General features: G+C 43.2%; 1 protein-coding gene across 1 annotated transcript in view; it reads right to left on the reverse strand.

Annotated features, from left to right (window-relative positions):
• Positions 1-21,715, reverse strand: part of LOC140198774 (low-density lipoprotein receptor-related protein 2-like) — a 359,184-nt gene that overhangs the window by 118,147 nt on the left and 219,322 nt on the right. Inside the window, 3 exon segments of the mRNA XM_072259784.1 lie at positions 7,581-7,697; positions 12,019-12,138; positions 19,157-19,285. Of these exon segments, the coding sequence (XP_072115885.1) occupies positions 7,581-7,697; positions 12,019-12,138; positions 19,157-19,285 (366 nt within the window).

The raw sequence follows: 21,715 nt of genomic DNA on the forward strand, positions 1-21,715 counted from the left end.
AGGAAGGTAAAGGGCTTAATTAGGAAAGGGAAAAAAGATTATGAGAGAAAGCTAGCAGGGAACATAAAAACTGACTGTAAAAGCTTTTATAGATATGTGAAAAGAAAAAGATTGGTTAAGACAAATGTAGGTCCCTTACAGTCAGAAACAGGTGAATCGATCATGGGGAACAAGGACATGGCAGACCAATTAAATAACTACTTTGGTTCTGTCTTCACTAAGGAGGACATAAATAATCTTCTGGAAATAGTAGGGGACTGAGGGTTTAGTGAGATGGAGGAACTGAGGGAAATACATGTTCGTAGGGAAGTGGTGTTAGGTAAATTGAAGGGATTAAAGGCAGATAAATCCCCAGGGCCAGATGGTCTGCATCCCAGAGTGCTTAAGGAAGTAGCCCAAGAAATAATAGATGCATTAGTGATAATTTTTCAAAACTCTTTAGATTCTGGATTAGTTCCTGAGGATTGGAGGGTGGCTAATGTAACTCCACTTTTTAAAAAAGGAGAGAGAGAGAAACCGGGGAATTATAGACCGGTAAGCCTGACATTAGTGGTGGGGAAAATGCTAGAGTCAGTTATTAAGGATGTGGTAACAGCACATTTGGAAAGCGGTGAAATCATCGGACGAAGTCAGCATGGATTTGTGAAAGGAAAATCATGTCTGACGAATCTCATAGAATTTTTTGAGGATGTAACTAGTAGAGTGGATAGGGGAGAACCAGTGGATGTGGTATATTTGGATTTTCAAAAAGCTTTTGACAAGGTCCCACCCAGGAGATTAGTGCGCAAACTTAAAGCACACGGTATTGAGGGTATGGTATTGATGTGGATAGAAAATTGGTTGGCAGACAGGAAGCAAAGAGTAGGAATAAATGGGACCTTTTCAGAATGGCAGGCAGTGACTAGTGGGGTACCGTAAGGCTCAGTGCTGGGACCCCAGTTATTTATAATATATATTAATGACTTAGACAAGGGAATTAAATGCAGCATCTCCAAGTTTGCAGATGACATGAAGCTGGGCGGCAGTGTTAACTGTGAGGACGATGCTGAAGGATGCAGGGTGACTTGGATAGGTTAGGTGAGTGGGCAATTTCATGGCAGATGCAATTTAATGTGGATAAATGTGAGGTTATCCACTTTGGTGGCAAGAACGGGAAAGCAGATTATTATCTGAATGGTGGCCGATTAGGAAAAGGGGAGGTGCAACGAGACCTGGGTGTCATTATACACCAGTCATTGAAAGTGGGCATGCAGGTACAGCAGGCTGTGAAAAAGGCGAATGGTATTCTGGCATTCATAGCAAGAGGATTCAAGTACAGGAGCAGGGAGGTACTACTGCAGTTTGTACAAGGCCTTGGTGAGACCACACCTGGAGTATTGTGTGCAGTTTTGGTCCCCTAATCTGAGGAAAGACATTCTTGCCATAGAGGGAGTACAAAGAAGGTTCACCAGATTGATTCCTGGGATGGCAGGACTTTCATATGATGAAAGACTGGATCGACTAGACTTATACTCGCTGGAATTTAGAAGATTGAGGGGGGATCTTATTGAAACGTATAAAATTCAAAAGGAATTGGACAGGCTAGATGCAGGAAGATTGTTCCCAATGTTGGGGAAGTCCAGAACGAGGGGTCACAGTTTAAGGATAAAGGGGAAGCCATTTAGAACCGAGATGAGGAAAAACTTCTTCACACAGAGAGTGGTGAATCTGTGGAATTCTCTGCCACAGGAAACAGTTGAGGCTAGTTCATTGGCTATATTTGCTGAGGATGTTCTACGAGTCTGTGGTGGCCAGTGCGATCATGTTTGCTGTTGTGCGCTGGGGCAGCAGGCTGAGGGTAGCAGACACCAACAGAATCAACAAACTCATTGGTAAGGCCAGTGATGTTGTGGGGCTGGAACTGGACTCTCTGATGGTGGTGTCTGAAAAGAGGATGCTGTCCAAGTTGCATGCCATCTTGGACAATGTCTCCCATCCACTACATAATGTACTGGTTGGGCACAGGAGTACATTCAGCCAGAGACTCATTCCACCAAGATGCAATACAGAGCGTCATAGGAAGTCATTCCTGCCTGTGGCCATCAAACTTTACAACTCCTTCCTTGGAGGGTCAGACACCCTGATCCAATAGGCTGGTCCTGGACTTATTTCCTAGCATAATTTACATATCACTATTTAACTATTTATGGTTTTATTACTATTTAATTATTTATGGTGCAACTGTAACGAAAACCAATTTCCCCCGGGATCAATAAAGTATGTATGACTATGACTATGACTATATTTAAGTGGGGGTTAGATATGGCCCTTGTGGCTAAAGAGATCAGGGGGTATGGGGCGGGTGGGAAGGCTGGTACAGGATTCTGAGTTGGATGATCAGCGATGATCGTACTGAATGGCAGTGCAGGCTCGAAGGGCCGAATGGCCTACTCCTGCACCTATGTTCTATGTTTCTATGTGACACTATCTCTGATCAACAGTGTCACGCCCCAACCTCTCTTGCCTCACTCCCTGTCCTTTCTGAAACATCTAAAACCCAGCACTTGAAGTAACCATTCCTGTTCCTGAGCCATCCAAGTCTCTGTAATGGCCACCACATCAGAGATCCAAGTACTGATCCACGCTCTAAGCTCATCCACTTTGTTCACAATGCTCCTTGCGTTAAAATAGACACATCTCAAACCATCGGTCTGAGCGCGTCCCTTCTCTATCACCTGCCTTTCCTCCCTCACACACTATCTCCAAGCTTTCTCTATTTGTGAGCCAACCACCTCTTCCCCAGTCTCTTCAGTTTGGTTCCCACCCCCCAACAATTCTAGTTTAAACTTTGCCCAGTAGCCTTAGCAAACCTCCCTGCCAGGATATTGGTCCCCCTGGGATTCAAGTGCAACCCGTCCTTTTTGTACAGGTCACACCTGCCCCAAAAGTGGTCCCAATGGTCCAGAAATCTGAATCCCTGCCTCCTGCTCCAATCCCTCAGCCACGCATTTATCCTCCACCTCATTCTATTCCTATTCTCACTGTCGTGTGGCACAGGCAATAATCCCAAGATTAATACCTTTGCGGTCCTGCTTCTCAACATCCTTCCTAACTCCCTGTAGTCTGTTTTCAGGACCTCTTCCTTTTTCCTAGATATGTCATTGGGTATCAATATGTACCACGACCTCTGGCTGTTCTCCCTCCCACTGCAGGATATCTTGGACGTGATCTGAAACATCCCAGACCCTGGCACATGGGAGGCAAACTACCATCCGAGTTTCTTTCCTATGTCCACAGAATTGCCTGTCTGACCCCCTAACTATAGAGTCCCCTATCACTACTGCCTTCCTCTTCCTTTCCCTACCCTTCTGAGCCATAGGGCCAGACTCTGTGCCAGAGGCACGGCCACTGTTGCTTCCCCCAGGTAGGCTGTCCCCCGCAACAGCACTCAAACAGGAGTACTTATTGTTCAGGGGGACAGTCACAGGAGTACTCTCTTGTACCTGATTCTTCCCCTTCCATCTCCTGACTGTTACCCACTTGTCTGTCTCCCATGGCTCTGGTGTGACCACCTGCCTATAACTCCTCTCTATCACCTCCTCGCTCTCCCTGACAAAGCGAAGGTCATCGAGCTGTATCTCCAGTTCCCTAACTCGGTCCCTTAGGAGCTGCAGTTTGACACACCGGGTGCAGATATGGCCGTCCAGGAGGCTGGGAGACTCCAGGACCGCCCACATCTGACACCGAGCACAGAAAACCGGCCTCACACACATACTCCCTTTCCGCAATTAACACAGGTAAACCTACCTCACCTCGTTACTGCCAAAGCCCGTTGAGCCAAAGCCGTATCACTCTGCTACCCTCTCACTCCGCTGCCCACTTTGAACGCTGCCTGCTGGATATGGTGGTCTTCTTTTTAAACTTTTCCCGCTCTACTGGCTGACGTCACGCGCCTGCGCAGTCTTGCCTCTCTTTACCCCGAGTAGTAAATTGCCTTCGCTCTGGAAATTCTTAGCCATTCCACTCACAGCCTTCTTGCTCCAAAATAATTAGAGCTAGAGTCCTTAAGTCCCTACGTTGATTTCAACACTGACTGGCAACTCCTGTGATGCCACTGGTGCCAAACTATATCAGTCTCTGCCATTCATTTGTATTCACTGTGTAGAGAGGGATTGCTTACCGCATGGGCAACAGCAAACTCTATCATTCTGCCCTGACTATCCTTCTGCCTCATGTAGACAGCAAGTTGTAACATCCATGGTTGACTCTGACCTAAGAAGGCCTCATTTATACCTAAAAATCATATGTCTTTTCATGAAAATCAGAAAAATAATTCTGGACCAGGTCATGGTGTCATAGTGAATTACAGCACTGAAATAGGCCCTTTGGCCCATCTATTCTGTGCCAAACTTTTACTCTGCCTGGTCCCAAGACATAGACTTCCATATCCCCACCATCCATATACTTATCCAAACTTCTCTTAAATGTTGCATTCAAAACCCCATCCACCACTTCTGCTAGCAGCTAATTCCACACTCGCACCCTCTGAGTAAAGAACTTACCCCTCGGCTTCCCTTAAATATTTTACTTTGCACACTTAAACTATGAACCCTAGTCATGTCTCACCCAACCTCAGTGGAAAGAGCCAGTCTGCATTTATCCAATTACATCCCTCATAAGGCCCTTATGGTCTTATAATTTTGTATAGCTCTATTAAATCTCTCCTCATTCTCCTATGCTCCAGGGAATAAAGTGCTAACCTATTCAACCTTTCCTTATAACTCAGGTCCTCAAGTACCAGCAACATCCTTGTAAATTTTCTCTGTACTCTTTCAATTTTATTGATATCTTTCCTGTCGTTAAGTGACCAGATAAACACAAAATTTGGTCTCACCAATATTTTATAAAACTTCAACATAATAACCCAACTTCTGTACCTTGTTTTATAAAGACTAATGTGCCAAAACTTCTCTTTAAGGCCCTATCTATCAGTATTGCCACATTCAAGGAATCCCTCAGTTCTAGTGCATTCTTCACTGTCTTACTGTTTACTGTGTATGTTCTACCCTTGTTTGTCCTCCCAAAGTGCCACACCTCACACCTGTCTTCACTAAATTCCATATGACAATTTTTAACACATTTTTCTGCAAGCCCAGATCTCAGTGCAAAATTTGATAATCTTCCTCGCTGTCCACTATGTCCCCAATTTTGGTGTCATCAGCAAAGTTGCTCATCTAGTTGACCACATTATCATCTAAATCAGTGGTCCCCCACCACAGGGCCACGGACCGGTACCGGGCCGTGAGCATGTGCTACCGGGCTGCGAGGAAACGATATGATTTGGCGATATGAAACGATATGAGTCAGTTGCATCTTTCCTTATTCCCTGTCACGCCCACTGTTGAACTTGAACACTCCCCCACCCCCCGCCAGCCAGCCCGCAAGAATATTGTCAATATTAAACTGGTCCGCGGCGTGCAAAAGGTTGGCGACCCCGATCTAAATCATTAATAGAGATGAGAAACAACAATGGACCAAGTGGCACTCCACTATTCACAGGCCTCCAGTCAGTGAGGTTTAATAAGGTATTTGTCAGACCACATTTGTGCATAGTTCAGTTTTGGGCCCCATATCTAAGAAAGGATCTGCTGCCATTGGAGGGAGTGATGATCACAGGAATGAAAGGGTTAACAAAGGAGAAACATTCAATAGTACTGGCCCTTCAGTGGAGATTAGAAGAATGAAGGGGGATCGTTTTCAGGCTGCGTTCTCTGGTCATAGACCGCACCCCCCCCCACCCCCCGACTATAGGGAACATCCTCTCCATGACCTCTCTATCTAGGTCTTTCAGGAAGAAGACAGAAGAATGGAATTGAGAGGGATAATAAATCAGCCATGATAGAATGGAGGAGCAGGTTTGATGGGCCAAATGGCCTAATTCTGCTCCTAGGTTGTTTATCCATTTGTGATCTTTTTTCACTTTTCCTTACATTAAAGATTAGACCATAAGACCATAAGACATAGGAGCCCATTCAGCCCATTGAGTCTGCTCTGCCGTTCCATCATGGCTGATTCCAGAACCAACTGAAACCCATACACCTGCCTTCTCGCCATATCCTTTGAGGCCCTCGCTGATCAGGAAACTATCAACTTCTGCATTAAGTATATCTATGGACTTGGCCTCCACAGCAGTCTGTGGCAGAGCATTCCACAAATTCGCTACTCTCTGGCTAAAAATATTTCTCCTTACCTTTGTTCTAAAAGGCCACCCCTCAATTTTGAGCTGTGCCCTCTAGTTCTGGATACCCCCACATTAGGAAACATCCTCTCCACATCCACCTTATCTAGTCCTTTCAACATTCAACATGATTTAATGAGATTCCCCTGCATTCTTCTAAATTCCAGTGAGTACAGGCCCAAAGCTGCCAAATGCTCCCATATGCTCACCCCTCCCCATTCCCGAAATCATCCTCATGAATCTCCTCTGGACTCTATCCAATGACAACACATTCTTTCTGACATATGGGGCCCAAAACTTGACAATACTCCAAGTGTGGCCTGCCTAGTGTCTTATAAAGCCTCAGCATTATCTCTTTGCTTTTATATTCTATTCCCTTTGAAATAAATGCCAACATTGCACTTATCTTCTTTACTATAGGCTCAACCACTGAATTAACCTTCTGGGAGTCTTGCGCGAGGACTCCCAAGTCCCTCTGCACCTCTGATGTTTGAACCTTCTCCCCACTTAGATTAGATTCAACTTTATTGTCATTGTGCCAAGTACACAGATACAAAGCCAATGAAATGCAGTTAGCATCTAACCAGAATTGCAAAGAATAGTATTATTTACAAAATAACCGCAAATAAAAAGTAAGTGCTACAGCACACAAATATAAAAGTACTGAGACAGTACAATATGAGTGCAATACTGCTTAGTGCTGTGATGTGAGGTTCAGCAGGGTCACAGCCTCAGGGAAGAATCCCTTCCTGTGCTTGCTGATGCAGGAACAGAGGCTCCTGTAGTGCCTACTGGATGGGAAGAGAGTAAAAAGTCCATGGTTAGGGTAAGACGCATATGGTGAATATAGTCCACACTATTGTTCCTTTTACCAAAATGCTTTATCACATATTTCCTAACACTGTATTCCATCTGCCAGTTTTTTGCCCATTGTTCCAGTTTGCCTAAGTCCTGCTACAATCACATTGCTTCCTCAGCACTACCTACTCCTCCACCTATCTTTGTATCATCCTCAAACTTTGCCACAAAACCATCAATTCTCTTACCTACATCAGTGACAAACAATGTAGAAAGTAGTGGTCCCAATACTGATCCCTGAGGAACACCACTAGTCAATGATAGCCAACCAGAAAGGGCCCTTTTATTCCCACTCACTGCCTCTGCATTCCTCTATCCATGCCAGTATACTTATTGTAACACCATAGGATTTTATCCTGTTAATCAGTCTCATGTGTGGCACCTTATCAAATTCCTTCTGAAAATCCAAGTGAATGACATCCACCCTCTTTCATCGTTGCGCCGATCTCTTGCCAAATTACAAGAATATGCGCTTGTTTCTCTGAATCACTAATACTGGTCATACCGCAGTTTTGCTCATCTGAATCATCTTCACAGTCACTATAATGGTCACACACCCAGCGGCCAGGGATACATTGGAGGTTATCACAGCGAAATTCACTCTCCGTGCATTCACGAGGACCTGAAATAAGACAAGCCTTATTATACTGAACAGCAGAGTCACAAGCAAGCCTAAGAATTTGTCCCCAGTATGTTAAAACATCAACAAATCATCTAGTTAGCCAAAAAGAAACCGTGTTTCAAGAGTTAATAAATATTCACTTTTTAGATAATTTAGCTATTTTCTTTATAAATTAGTCATCAGCATAAATGATGGAAGATTCAAACACACATCCTGATGGAGATGAAAGATCAATCTGGTTTCAATATCGAACAGAAATAACTTATTACTTTATCAAGCATGCAAACATATGCAGATACTGGAAATCTAAAGCCTTGATGAAGGATCTCGGTCCAAAATGTACGGTTGTACATTTCAGAAGAAGAAATAATCGGGCAGATTATTATTTAGATGGGGAGAAAATTCAAAAATTGGAAGTGCAAAGGGACTTGGGGGTCCTCGTGCAGGATACCCTAAAGGTTAACCACCAAGTTGGATCGGCGGTAAGGAAAGCGAATGCTATGTTGGCATTCATTTCAAGAGGAATAATGTATAAGAGTAAGGAGGTGTTGATGAGGCTCTATGGGGCATTAGTGAGACCTCATATGGAATACTGTGTGCAGTTTTCGGCCCCCTATCTTAGAAAGGATGTGCTGATGTTGGAGAGAGTTCAGAGAAGATTTACGAGGATGATTCGTGGAATGCAGGGGCTAACATATGAGGAGCATCTGTCGGTTCTTGGATTGTATTCATTAAGGTATAGAAGAATGAGAGGGGATCTCATAGAAACATTTCGAATGTTGAAAGGGTTGGACAGAGTAGATGTGGAAAGGCTGTTTCCCTTGGTGGATGAGTCCAGGACAAGAGGCCATTGTCTTAGAATTAGAGGGTACCCAGTTAAAACAGAGATGAGGAGAAATTTTTTTAGCCAGAGGGTCGTGGATTTGTGGAATTCGTTGCCAGAAACAGCTGTGGAGGCCCGATCATTGAGGGTGTTTAAGGAGGAGATTGACAGGTATCTAATTAGTCAGGGTATCAAGGGATATGGGGAAAAAGCCAGAAATTGGAACTAGATAGATGAATAGTTTAGCTCATGGGGGAGCTGCGGAGCAGACTTGATGGGCTGAATGGCCTACTTCTGCTCCTTTGTCTTGTGATCTTGTGAAAATGTTGATTGCTTACTGTTTTCTATAGATGCTGCCTAACCTGCTGAGCTCCTCCAGCATTTTGTCTGTGCTGCTTAATTCACTTTTTTTTTGCTTTTATATAGCATTACTATTGCACATTATTCTCGAGGTCATCATCATCATCATCATCATCATCGTCATGTGCCATGTCACATGACATAGATGATCACAATCTTTGACCATGATTGTCCTTGGCAAATTTTTCTGCAGAAGTGGCTGCCAGTGCCTCCTTCTGGGCAGTGTCTTTACAAGATGGGTGACCCCAACCATTATCAATACTCTTCAGAGATTGTCTGGCTGACATCAATGGTCGCATAACTAGGACTTGGGATATGTGCCAGATGCTCATACCCCATCCACCACCTGCCCCCGTGGCCTCACATGATTCTAATTTTGGGAGGGGGAGCGTGCTAAGCAGATGCTACGGCTTGCCCAAGGGTGACCAGTATGCTAGCGGAGGGAAAGAGTGCCTTACACCTCCTTTGGTAGGGACACATCTCCACCCTGCCGTCCAATTCTCTTGGTATAAAATCAATCCAAGCAGCCCCATTCCACTGATACAAGAAGAAAATTAAAGAAAGAATACTTTCAAGGACTCGTCATCTCATATTCTCGATATATATTGGTTACTCATTATTATTATTTCTTTCATTTTGTCTTTTGCACACTGGTTGAATGCCCTAGTTGGTGTGCTCTTTCATTGATTCTGATATGGTTATTATTCTACAGATTCATTGAGTATGCTTGCATGGAAATTAATCTCTGGATGCATACAGTGACAAATATGTACTTTGATAATAATATTACTTCGAACTTTGAATACTTCAATTACTCAGCTCGTCTCATGACAGAATTTCATTACCTTGTGCAAAGAAATAATTATTTTCCTCCAGTTTTTTTAAGTGATATGTCCCCTCCGATTTGATTTGGTATTTTATTTCTAGCTAATAGATCTCATTGCTTACTTGTCAGCTGTTGTGCTTTATCGATTAATGCATTGTGAAGCAATTGACCTTCGACAGCAGATTGGCCATTATATAATCATTTGTAGTTTTGTATTGTGATGGACATGGACTGTGCCTTTAAAAAAAGGGGGGGAGAGGGAGAGGGAGAGAGGGAGAGGGAGAGAGGGAGAGAGAGAGAGGGAGAGAGAGAGAGGGGGAGAGAGAGGGAGAGAGAGGGAGAGAGAGAGAGGGAGAGAGAGAGAGAGGGAGAGGGAGAGAGAGAGAGGGAGAGAGAGAGAGGGAGAGAGAGAGAGAGAGAGAGGGAGAGAGAGAGAGGAAGAGAGAGAAACTGACTACAGTACTGCTGCCTGCTTCTGGTTTGCTATGGTGAGAGAGGGGTGGAGTTACATGATGGACAGTTCAATGTTTACAGTTGCTTCGCAGTGTGTTTATTTAAGCAAGGTCAGATGACTCTCTCACAGACACCCAGTGGAACACCGGTTAAGGTGACTGGTCAACGAAAGGAAGCCAGTGACAGAAGAGTCACTGGGTGGAACTTTCGAATGCCCACAAGGGTGGGTTGAGGATCGATCAGGAGAATTGATCAGTGGCTAGCACAGTGTATAGAAAGGCTGATCCTGTGGAGGCTACCAGTGTGTCTACTCTTGCCTGGGTGGTAGTTTTTCCTTGAAGACGGTCCCCTTTGTGATAAGCTACGTTTGGCTAAGTCCAGAGTGGATTCGGAGTCCGACAATGGAAGACCAACGGCACCTGTTTATTCGTTCTTCTCCTGTTGTGGATTTCACCTTGGCTTACAAGCACCTCCCTCTCCCCCACCAACTCCGTGCATTGAACTGAACTTCCTTACACTACCATCGTAAGACTTTAAATCTTGCCACCCGAGCTTGAATGAGGAGTTTGGGAATTATATTTACACACATATATATGCATAACACTGCTAACTTTGGATTTACCTGGTTTAAGTTACTATATAAAGTAGTTACTAATAAATAGTGGTTTTAACAGCAAAACCAGACTCCAGGTGTGTTCTATTGCTGCTGGTTCATTTAAACCATTGCATGTACATAACAGTATATTCATTCATTCATCAGAAGCACTTTGTTACAAGTTGAAGGAATTTTAATTGATATTTGAATTTATCTTTCATGAGAATGCCAAGAAGTACTGTCTGTTTCTTCAGCTTCTTGTGTACTTGGTGAAGAATAAAACAGTCTTCAAACTACAAATATGCCGGGACTGGAGTTAACTTATCTGCCCAGCCTAAGAAAATAGGGAAAGCTCTTGACTGAGGGCAGAATATTAGGGGTACTCAAGATCAACTTGGGCAAAAAGGAGACTCTGCTAATCTTTGATACATATTCATGACTTCTAATGACAAATTTAGTTAAGGACACTTGCCCACATTTGTCAGCATATATCACCATTGACAAACAAAGCATAGCACACATTTTCCGCATGCTCCAAAGAGGAATGGTGAAATAACAATCAGCCAGTACTGTATTAAACTGAATTAAAAGAGCATATTCAATTTGTAAAATTCTCTACTCCTTCTGTTTTTCTGTTTCTAGAGAATTACAACTTGCCAAAGGAAACATACTAAAAATATTAAAAACAATGCCATCACATGAAACTAACTTCTACAGGTGTGCCGTGGAGAGCGTTCTGACTGGCTGCATCACCGTGCTGATATGGTGGGAGGGTGGGGTGGGGGCTTCTGCACAGGATCAAAGTTGTAAAATTAACCAGCTCCATCATGGGCACTAGCCTCTGTAGTATCCAAGACATCTCAAAGAGCGATGCCTCCAGAAGGTGATGTCCATCATTAAGGACCCCCGCCACACTGGACATGCCCTCTTCTCATTGTTATCATCAGGGTGGAGGTACATGAGCCTGAAGACACACACTCAACGATTCAGGAACAGCTTCTTCCGCTTTGCCATTGGATTTCTAAATGGACATTGAACCCATGACACTACCTCACTACGTTTTTAAAATTTATTTCTATTTTTTCACTAGTTATTTTAACTTTATTTTATATATATACACGCACATTTACAGTAATTCAGTTTTTTTTATATTTGCATTGTTCTGCTGCTGCAAAGTTAACAAATTTCAGGACACATGCTGGCGATATTAAACCTGATTCTGACTCTGAACTAATTTTTACTCTGTGGAGTTGCTATTACTTACTGCAGTTGCGTTCATCAGAATTGTCTCCACAGTCATTTGTGTCATCGCACTTCCAGCGTAGAGGGATACAGCGATGATTGTCACAACGGAAATCACCACTTGAATCACAAGTATGATCTTCTGCAAAAGTAAATCCAGAAAGTACAATTTTAGGAATTCAATTACACAGGAGTGTGTATATCACATACTAATGATTCTATTAGGCTAGTTTATTTTTCACAGTGTCTTTCTCCATAAATTGGCCAGCAATGTAAATGATTGAATAATTTCAAATATAAGCTGCAACCAAAACAAGAATATTTGCATCTTTCTGAGTTTTTGTTCAAGCAAAACTCTTATAGAACATAGAAGAGCCCAGCACAAGACCAGGCCATTCGGCTCACAGTGTTGTGCCAAACCAGCTAAAGAACAAATCAAAAACACCCAAACGCGAATCCCTACTACATGCACCATGTCCATATCCCTCTATCTTCCATCCATGTGCCTATCCAAATGTCTGTTAAAAACTTCTAATGAAATTGCCTGTACCACCATACCAGGCAGTGCATTCCAGGCATCCACCACTCTCTGAGTAAAATACTTATCCTCACATGCTCCTTGAACTTACTCCTCTCACCTTCAATGAATGCCCTCTGGTAATAGGCATTTCAACCTTGGGAAACAGATACCCTCTGTCCACTCTATCTATGACTCTCATAATCCAATAAACCTCTAGTAGATCTCCTGTCAGCATTTGTTATGAAACTGAGGTAAACCAAAATCTCAAAACTGAGGCAAATCTATTTCTACTCTCAAATCAAATGACTGACTAACTGTCTTTCTGGGAAGGTCTAAAAATTCATAATATGCTTGAACGTAAACACTAGCAGACTATAAAATATCCTTATGCTTAATTGACTTCTTAATAAAGTATAAAAATGGATGGCATGCATACTGAATCCATGGCCATTAATATTAGTTTTTGACCGTTTGACATCTCTCAACATCAACTAAAAATATTTGCATTAACTTCAAAGTTTAAAGTAAACATATTATCAAAGAACACATTTGTAAACAAATACTTTACTCTTTATGACTCTATTAAGAGAAGTTGAATAGGTACATGGAAAGTAGGGTAATGGAGGGCTATAGGCAGGTTGATGGGAGTAGGCATTTTAAATGTTTCAGCATTGACTAGATGGGCCAATGGGCCTGTTTCTGCACTGTACGCCTTTATATTACATCCCATAACCAGTCTAAAGGATGTTTATTGTAATGTCCAACACAAACATTGGTAATATTAGTAATCTCATCAACATAAATATCAGTGATTATTAATGGGGATTTTAATGTTTACTTGTGACTCTCTACATTGATGATAAGAACATCATCTTATAAGAAATGATAAGAACTGCTCCAAAAATTAAAAAAAAGTTTCCTGTTTAATGTGATTAGCTGATGACATCATATTCACTGGACACAAGAGTTGCTGTTGAATGGATACTTGACAGCAAGCAAACAGTGTTGTGAAGTGCACGTATCTTGCTGCAAAAATTGCTGGTTTGCTTTGAGGACATTGTTCTGATATCAGAAGAAAGCAGTACTGCTTTATTGCTGACTACAAATTTTGGGGCAATGAAAAATTCAGGTTATTCTCATAAAAAATTATTCCTTGAACATTCCTCTAAAATCAATCCTTCTAGGAAATGATAAATAAGCATTTGCAAAATGCAACAGGTTAGGAGTTATCTTCATAAAAACAATAATAATAAACACAAAATGCTGGAGGGATTGAGCAGGTCAGGCAGCATCTATTGAAATGAATAGATATTTGACACTTCAGGCCGAGATCCTTTTGCAGGACTGAGAAGGAAGGGGGAAGACGCCAGAATAGAAAAGAATGTGGGGAGAGGGGAAGGAGGTTAGCTGGAAGGTGCTAGGTGATGCCAGGTGGGTGGGAAAAGTCAAGGGCTGGCGAGGAAGGCATCTGATTGGAGAGGGAATGGACCATAGGAGAAAGGGAAGGCATTAGCAGTGGACTGATCGAGAGAGAGACAGAGAGAGACAGAGAGACAGAAAGACAGAGAGACAGAGAGACACAGAGAGAGAGAGAGAGAGAGAGAGAGAGAGAGAGAGAGAGAGAGAGGGGAGTTTAAAAAAATGAGCGTTTCACAGGGCTTGGTGCATTAGCAGCAGACCTATCGATTCAAAGAGAGAGAGACAGGTTGGAGAAAATAGTTTAAAAAAGCCGCGTTTCCTGGAACTCAGTGCATTAGCGGTAGACCAATTGATTCGAAGAGAAAAAGAGCTTCACACACATCGTGGAGAAGAGTTTTAAAAAAGGAGTGTTTCGCAAGGATCGGCTTATTAGAAGTGGACCAATCGATTGGCAATTCATTAGCAGGAACAATAAAAATAAAAGGGTCAAAGCAGAGTGGCCATTATGTGAGTGGAACAGTGTAGGAGTGGGAACTTGAGGTTTTGGCGAGGAGGCACACGTAAGTAGCAGGTGAGGCTTTTGAAGTGGTTGAATAAAAAGTCACTAAATTACAGCTAAATAAATAAAGTAAGGATGATGCAGAATCAGGTGATGAGCTGTAGCTGCATGATGTGGGAGCTGGTGGACCCCATTGTGGTTCCTGGTGACCACATCTGCAGCAAGTGTTGGCTGCTCAAGGAACTCAGGCTCAAAGTTGATGACTTGGAATCTGGGCTTCAAACATTGGCACATCAGGAGGGGGAGAGTTACCTGGATTTTCTGTTTCAGGAGGTAGTCACACCCATTAGATGAGCTGCCTCAAATTGGGTCAGTGGCCAGGAACAAGAGGGTGTGACTGTGAGTGATGCGGGTAGTGGGATCTAAGAGACAGTGCTGGAGGACCCTCAGCCATTGAGTTTGTCCAGTAGGTCTGAGATTCTTGCTCCCTGTGTGAATGAGAATGGGGTCTGTAGGAAAGATAGGCAAACTAACTGTGGCACTGTAGTTCAGGAAGCCATTCGGGGGAGGGGGAGGTAAGAGAATTGTAGTGGTAATTGGGGATAGTACAGTCAGGGGAATAGACAGAGTTCTCTGTCGCGAAGATAGAGCGTCCTGAAGGCTGTGTTGCTTGGCTGGTACCTGGGTTCGGGACATCTTATCTGATCTGCAGAAGAATTTGCAGTGGGAGGGGAAAGATCCAGTTGTAGTGGTATATGTGGGTATCCAAGACGTAGGTAGAATGAGGAAAGAGGTTCTGCTGAGGGAGTTTGAGGAGTTAGGGACTAAATTAAAAAGCAGAACCGAAAAGGTAGTAATCTCTGGATTACTACCATGTGCAAATTGGCATAGGGTCAAGAAGATTAGAGAGTTAACTGCATGGCTCAAGGATTGGTGTGGGAGAAGTCGGTTTGAATCCATGGAAATTGGCACCAGTATTGGGGAGGGAGGGAGCTGTACCAATGCGACGGGCTCCACCCGAACCATGATGGGACCTGTATCCTAGTGAATCACATTACTAGGGCTGTGGATAGGGCTTTAAACTAAACAGTAGGGGGTGGGTTCAACAGAATGGAGAAGTATGGGTAAAGTAAAAAAGAAAAGTGTAGATAAAGCGATAAAGAAAAGCAAAAGATAAAAGAGAGAAAAGTAAGAGTGGAGTGAAGACAAGTCAAGTGCAAAAGAGTAAAAATATTACAAGATTTTAAAAGCACAATGAGTGTAAAGACACTTATTTGACTGCTGTTAGTATTCAAAACAAGGTCAGTGAACTTGTGGCTCAAATCAGTACAAAGAGGTATGATTTAGTGGCCATTACAGAAATGTGGTTGCAGGGTGGAGAGGATTGGAAATTATATGTCCAAGGGTATCAGGTAATACAGAAGGATAGGCAGGAAGGTAAGGGAGGTGGGGTAGCACTCTTAATTAAGGATGAGATCAGGGCGATTGTGAGAGACGATATAAGATCAAAGAAGCAGAATGTTGAATCTATCTAGGTAGAGATTAGGAAGAGTAAAGGGCAAAAATCACTGGTAGGGGCTGTCTATTGGCCACTGAATAATAATATTACAGTGGCACAGGCAATAAATAGAGAAGTATCTGAGACATGTAAGAATGGAACAGCAGTTATCATGGGGGACCTTAACTTTGCATAGAGATTGGGTGAATCAAGTTGATTGAGGCAGTCTTGTGGAGGACTTCATAGAATGCATTCTTGATGGCTTTTTCGAACAGAATGTTTCTGAACCTACAAAGAAACGTGCTATCTTAGATCTGGTCTTGTGCAACGAGACAGGTAAAATTAGTGATCTTGTAGTTAGGGATCCTCTTAGAAAGAGTGATCACAGTATGATTGAAATTCTCATACAAATGGTGGGTGCAATAGTTCAATCTAAAATCAGTGTATTATGCCTAAACAAGGGAGACTACAATGGGATGAGGAAGGATTTGACTAGTGTAGACTGGGAAAACAGGCTATATGGTGGGACAGTTGAGAAACAGTGGAAGACTTTCAAAGAGATTTTTCACGGTGCTCAAAAAAAGTATATTCCAGTTACAAGCAAGGACAGTAAGGGTGGGGACAGCCAGTCATGGATAACTAAGGAAATAAAAGAAGGCATGAAACTAAAAGTCGCCAAGAGTAGTGGGAAACTGGAAGACTGGGAAAACTTTAAAAAGCAACAAAGTACCACTAAGCGAGCAATAAAGAAAGGGAAGATGGATTATGAAAATAAACTAGCACAACATAGAAAAATGGATAGTAAAAATGTTTAGAATTATATTAAGTGGAAAACGGTGGCTAAAGTGAATGCAAGACCCTTGGACGACGAGAAAGGGGAAGTGATATTGGATGATCAGGAAATGGCCAAGACTTTGAATGACTATTTTGTGATGGTCTTCACAGTGGAGCACACATCTAATGTGCCAAAGAGAGATGTTATGTATGTGATGGGAGGTGAGGACCTCGATATAATAGCTATCACTATAGGGATAGCGCTAAGCAAACTTGTGGGCCTGAAGATAGGTAAGTTCCATGGTCCTGATGGAATGCATCCCAGGGTACTGAAAAAAAATGGCAGAAGTTATAGTAGAGGCTTTGGTGATGATTTACTAAAATTCTCTGGACTCTGGGCAGGTCCTGACGGATTGGAAGATGGTGAAAGTCACACCACTGTTCAAAAAAGGATGTAGGCAAAGGACAGGTAACTAAACGCCAGCTAGTTTAACATCTGTAGTTGGAAAAATGCTTGAAGCTACCATTAAAGAAGAAATAGCAATGCATCTGGAAAGAAATGGATCCATCAGGCAGGTACAGCATGGATTCAGCAAAGGCAGGTCCTGATGAAAAACTTATTCGAGTTCTTTGAGGGTATAATGAGCGCAGTGGGTAGAGGGGAACAGATGGGCGTTATTTACTTGGACTTCCAGAAGGCATACGATAAGGTGCCACATAAAAGACTTATTCATAAGATAGGGATGCATAGAGTTGGGGGTGATATATTAGCATGGCTAGAGGATTGGTTAACTAATAGAAAGCAGGGAGTTGGGATACATCGGTGTTTCTTTGGTTGGCCAACAGTGGTGAGTGGCCTGCTACAGGGGTTGGTGCTAGGCCCGCAACTGTTCACAATATACATTAACTATCTGAAAGAGGGGACCTAGTGTATCTAAGTTTGCTGATGCTACTAAACTGAGTGGAAAAGCAAATTGAGCAGAAGATACGGAGAGTCTGCAGAGAAATATAGATAGGTTAAGTGTGTGGACACAGGTCTAGCAGATGGAGTACAACGTTGGTAAATGCAAGGACATCCACTTTGGAAGGAAAAATGAAAGCAGATTATTATTTAAATGGTACAAAATTGCAGCAGGCTGCTGTGCAGAGGGACTTGGGAGTGCTTGTGCATGAATCACAAAAGGTTGGTTTGCAGGTGCAGCAGGCTATCAAGAACACAAATGAAATGTTGGCTTTCATTGCTAGAGGGATTGAATTTAAGAGCAGGAAGGTTATGCTGCAACTGTACGGGGTACTGGTGAGGCTGCACTTAGAGAACTGTGTGCAGTTCTGGTCTCCTTACTTAAGGAAGAATATACTGGCTTTGGAGGCAGTGCAGAGGAGGTTCACCAGGTTGTTTCCAGAGAAAAGGAGGTTAGACTATGAGGAGAGATTGAATCACCTGGGACTGTACTCGCTGGAATTCAAAAGGATTAGAGGAGATCGTATAGAAACATATAAAATTATGAAAGGGACAGATAAGATAGACACAGCAAAGTTGTTTCCACTGGTAGGTGAGACTAGAACTAGGGGACATAGCCTCAAGTTTCAGGGGAGTAGATTTAGGGTGGAGATGAGGAAGAACTGCTTTTCCCAGAGAGTGGTAAATTTGTGCAATTCTCTGCCCAATGAAGCAGTGGAGGCCACTCAGTAAATATATTCAAGACAAGGTTGGATAGATTTGTGTATGGTAGGGGAATTAAGAGTTATGGGGAAAAAGCAGGTAGGTGGAGATGAGTCCATGGACATATCAGCCACGATCTTATTGAATGGTGAAGCAGACTCGATGGGCCACATGGCCTACTCCTGCTCCTATTTCTTATGGAAGGAAGAGGGGACCCATGCGGAGGTGAGAGGCAAGTGAGAAGGGGAAGGAAGAGGGGACCCATGCGGAGGTGAGAGGCAAGTGAGAAGGGGAAGGAAGAGGGGACCCATGAGGAGGTGAGAGGCAGGTGAGAAGGGGAAGGAAGAGGGGATCCATGCAGAGGTGAGAGGCAGGTGAGAAGGGGAAGGAAGCAGGAATCCATGCGGAGGTGAGAGGCAGGTGAGAAGAGGGGACCCATGCAGAGGTGAGAGGCAGGTGAGAAGGGAAGGAAGTGGGGACCCATGCGGAGATGTTGGGAGGTGAGAAGAGGGGACCCATGCAGAGGTGAGAGGCAGGTGAGAAGAGGAAAGAGTCCACAGTGGGGAATAGGAGCAGGAAATTTTTTTACTGGAAGGAGAAATTGACATTCATGCTACCTACACAGAATACAAGGTGCTGCTCTTCCACCCTGTGAATGGCCTCATCTTGGCACAAGAGGAAGGGAAATGGGAATTGGAATGAATACATCAGTAGTTATTGGGTTCCATATTGGTTGGAAGGCTGCAATGTGATTTATTATGAATATGGTTGATTTTTCCATACATACCACAGTTCTGCTCATCACTGTTGTCTCGGCAGTCATTGTAGCCATCGCATATAGCCCAATTAGGAATACAACGGTAGTTTGTTCTACAGGAAAACTCAATATGAATATTACAGGTATGGTCAGGTCCATCTGAAATAAGCAACGATCACTTAAGAAAGAGGAAGTCATTACAACTTACTGATCACATGTTATCACATTCAATTATATGGCTATTTAAGCATTTATTTTAACTGCCTAGTACTGCAGTTAGAGTCAGCTCGTCATACTTTATACTTCATTGTCGCCAAACAATTGATACTAGAACGTACAATCATCACAGCGATATTTGATTCTGCGCTTCCTGCTCCCTGGATTACAAATCGATAGTAAATATTAAAAATATTAAAACTTAAATTATAAATCATAAATGGAAAATAGGAAAACGGAAAGTAAGGTGGTGCAAAAAAAACCAAGAGGCAGGTCCGGATATTTGGAGGGTACGGCCCAGATCTGGGTCATGTGCCATGCATGTCGTATGATGTGGGTAATCATGATCTATGACCATGATTGTCCTTGGCAAATTTTTCTACAGAAGTGACCCCAGTCATTAGAGATTGTCTGCCTGGCATCAGTGGTCGCATAACCAGCTGCTCATATGACCATCCACTAGCTGCTCCCATGGCTACGTGGCTTCACCTGACCCTGATCGGGGATGGGGGGGGGATGGGGTGAGGGTGTTGAACAGATACTACACCTTGCTCAAGAGGGACCTGCAGGCTTGCAGATGGAAGGAGCGCCTTACTCCTGTCACCCAGTAGTTGCTCTTGCTCCTTTTCGCACCTTGTAGCGCATCAGGTGGCATTTTTGCTATTTCCAGACATTTTGACTGTCTTTACAAGGTCGAGTTGCTAGCACAATGCTCAATGCAGCATGGATGGACAGCGTGCAAGGACCCAGCCAGATTCGAACTCGGGACCATTCACCTCGCAGTCCAGTGCTGACGCCACTACACCATCAGCCGGCTACCCAGTAGTTGGAGTATGCTAACAAAATGTTAACGTCTTTTCAGGGCTTGCTGCCATTTTTCTGGAGACTCCTGTATGAACACCTCTTGTGTCCCCAATTTGCTACTTCACTGGTATATTCTTCAAGGTATGCTCTTGTTGAGGAAGCTTTCCTCCTTCTGTGATACCCTCTCTCACTACTTCCCTTTTGGATTTCTGCTGCTATTGGTAATCTTTCCTTTGTCTTTCAGTCTCAAATCAATTGGTCCACAGCACAAAAAAGGTTAGGAACCCCCTGGTCTAGATTGAAAGGTATCAACCCAAAATGTTCACTGTCCATTTCCCTCCACAGATATTCATTTCAATTCAATTTAATTCAAGTTTAATTGCCATTTAACTACAAATGAATACTCATGAATACAGCCAAACGAGACAGCATTACTACAGGGGTCAAGATGCAAAGCCACATCACAAACAGTCACACACAGTAAGCACACACAAGATCACAAATCATGTACTAAGAGTCTGATGCCCACCATCTACCCCACAACGCCGCAGTGTGATGCCCAGTCCTCGCACATGTAAGCACATAAAGAATATATAGATACGAGCAAAACCCACCATTTTTTAATCTTTGGTGTTGGTTTTTGGTGAGGGACAATTTCTTTTTAATTTATGGAGATACAGCACGGAATGTATCCTTTCGGCCCTTCGAGTCGCACCACCATGCAATCCCCAGGTTTAATCCTAGCCTAATGATGGGACAATTTGCAATGACCATTAACCTGTAGTGGGAGGAAACCGGAGCAACCGGAGGAAACATAGAACATAGAATAGTACAGCACAGTACAGGCCCTTCGGCCCACAATGTTGTGCCGACCCTCAAACCCTGCCTCCCATATAAGCCCCCACCTTAAATTCCTCCATATACCTGTTTAGTAGTCTCTTAAACTTCACTAGTGTATTTGCCTCCACCACTGGCTCAGGCAGTGCATTCCACGCACCAACCACTCTCTGAGTAAAAAACCTTCCTCTAATATCCCCCTTGAACTTCCCATCCCTTACCTTAAAGCCATGTCCTCTTGTACTGAGCAGTGGTGCCCTGGGGAAGAGGCACTGGCTATCCACTCTATCTATTCCTCTTATGAAACCCATACATTCACAGGGATAACGTAAAAACTCCTTACAGACAGTGGAGGCATTTGAACCGGGGACACTGCTACTGTAAAGCGTTGCGCTACCATGCCGCCCCAATTCTAGAGTTATTAATTCGAGTATATTAATTTTGACTTGCAGATATCATCATCATTATCATTAGGTGCCGTGCCCAGTTTGAGCTTTGACTGCCATGGCCTACACACTCCTGTTTCGGGTCAAGTGGATCAATTCATTGGTATTCATTTCCAGTTCTCTGGCTGCTGTCTCCATCATCATTTGTCTTCATCTTCCTCTTGGTTTCTTCCCTTCAATCTTTCCCATAATTACCATGCATTCTAACTCCTCTTTCCTAATCACATGTCCAATGAAGTCATGTTGCCTTTTCATGATCTCATAAATTATTTCTCTTTTTGTGCTT

This window comes from Mobula birostris, chromosome 6 (assembly GCF_030028105.1).
Source record: "Mobula birostris isolate sMobBir1 chromosome 6, sMobBir1.hap1, whole genome shotgun sequence".
Lineage (NCBI taxonomy): Eukaryota > Metazoa > Chordata > Chondrichthyes > Myliobatiformes > Myliobatidae > Mobula > Mobula birostris.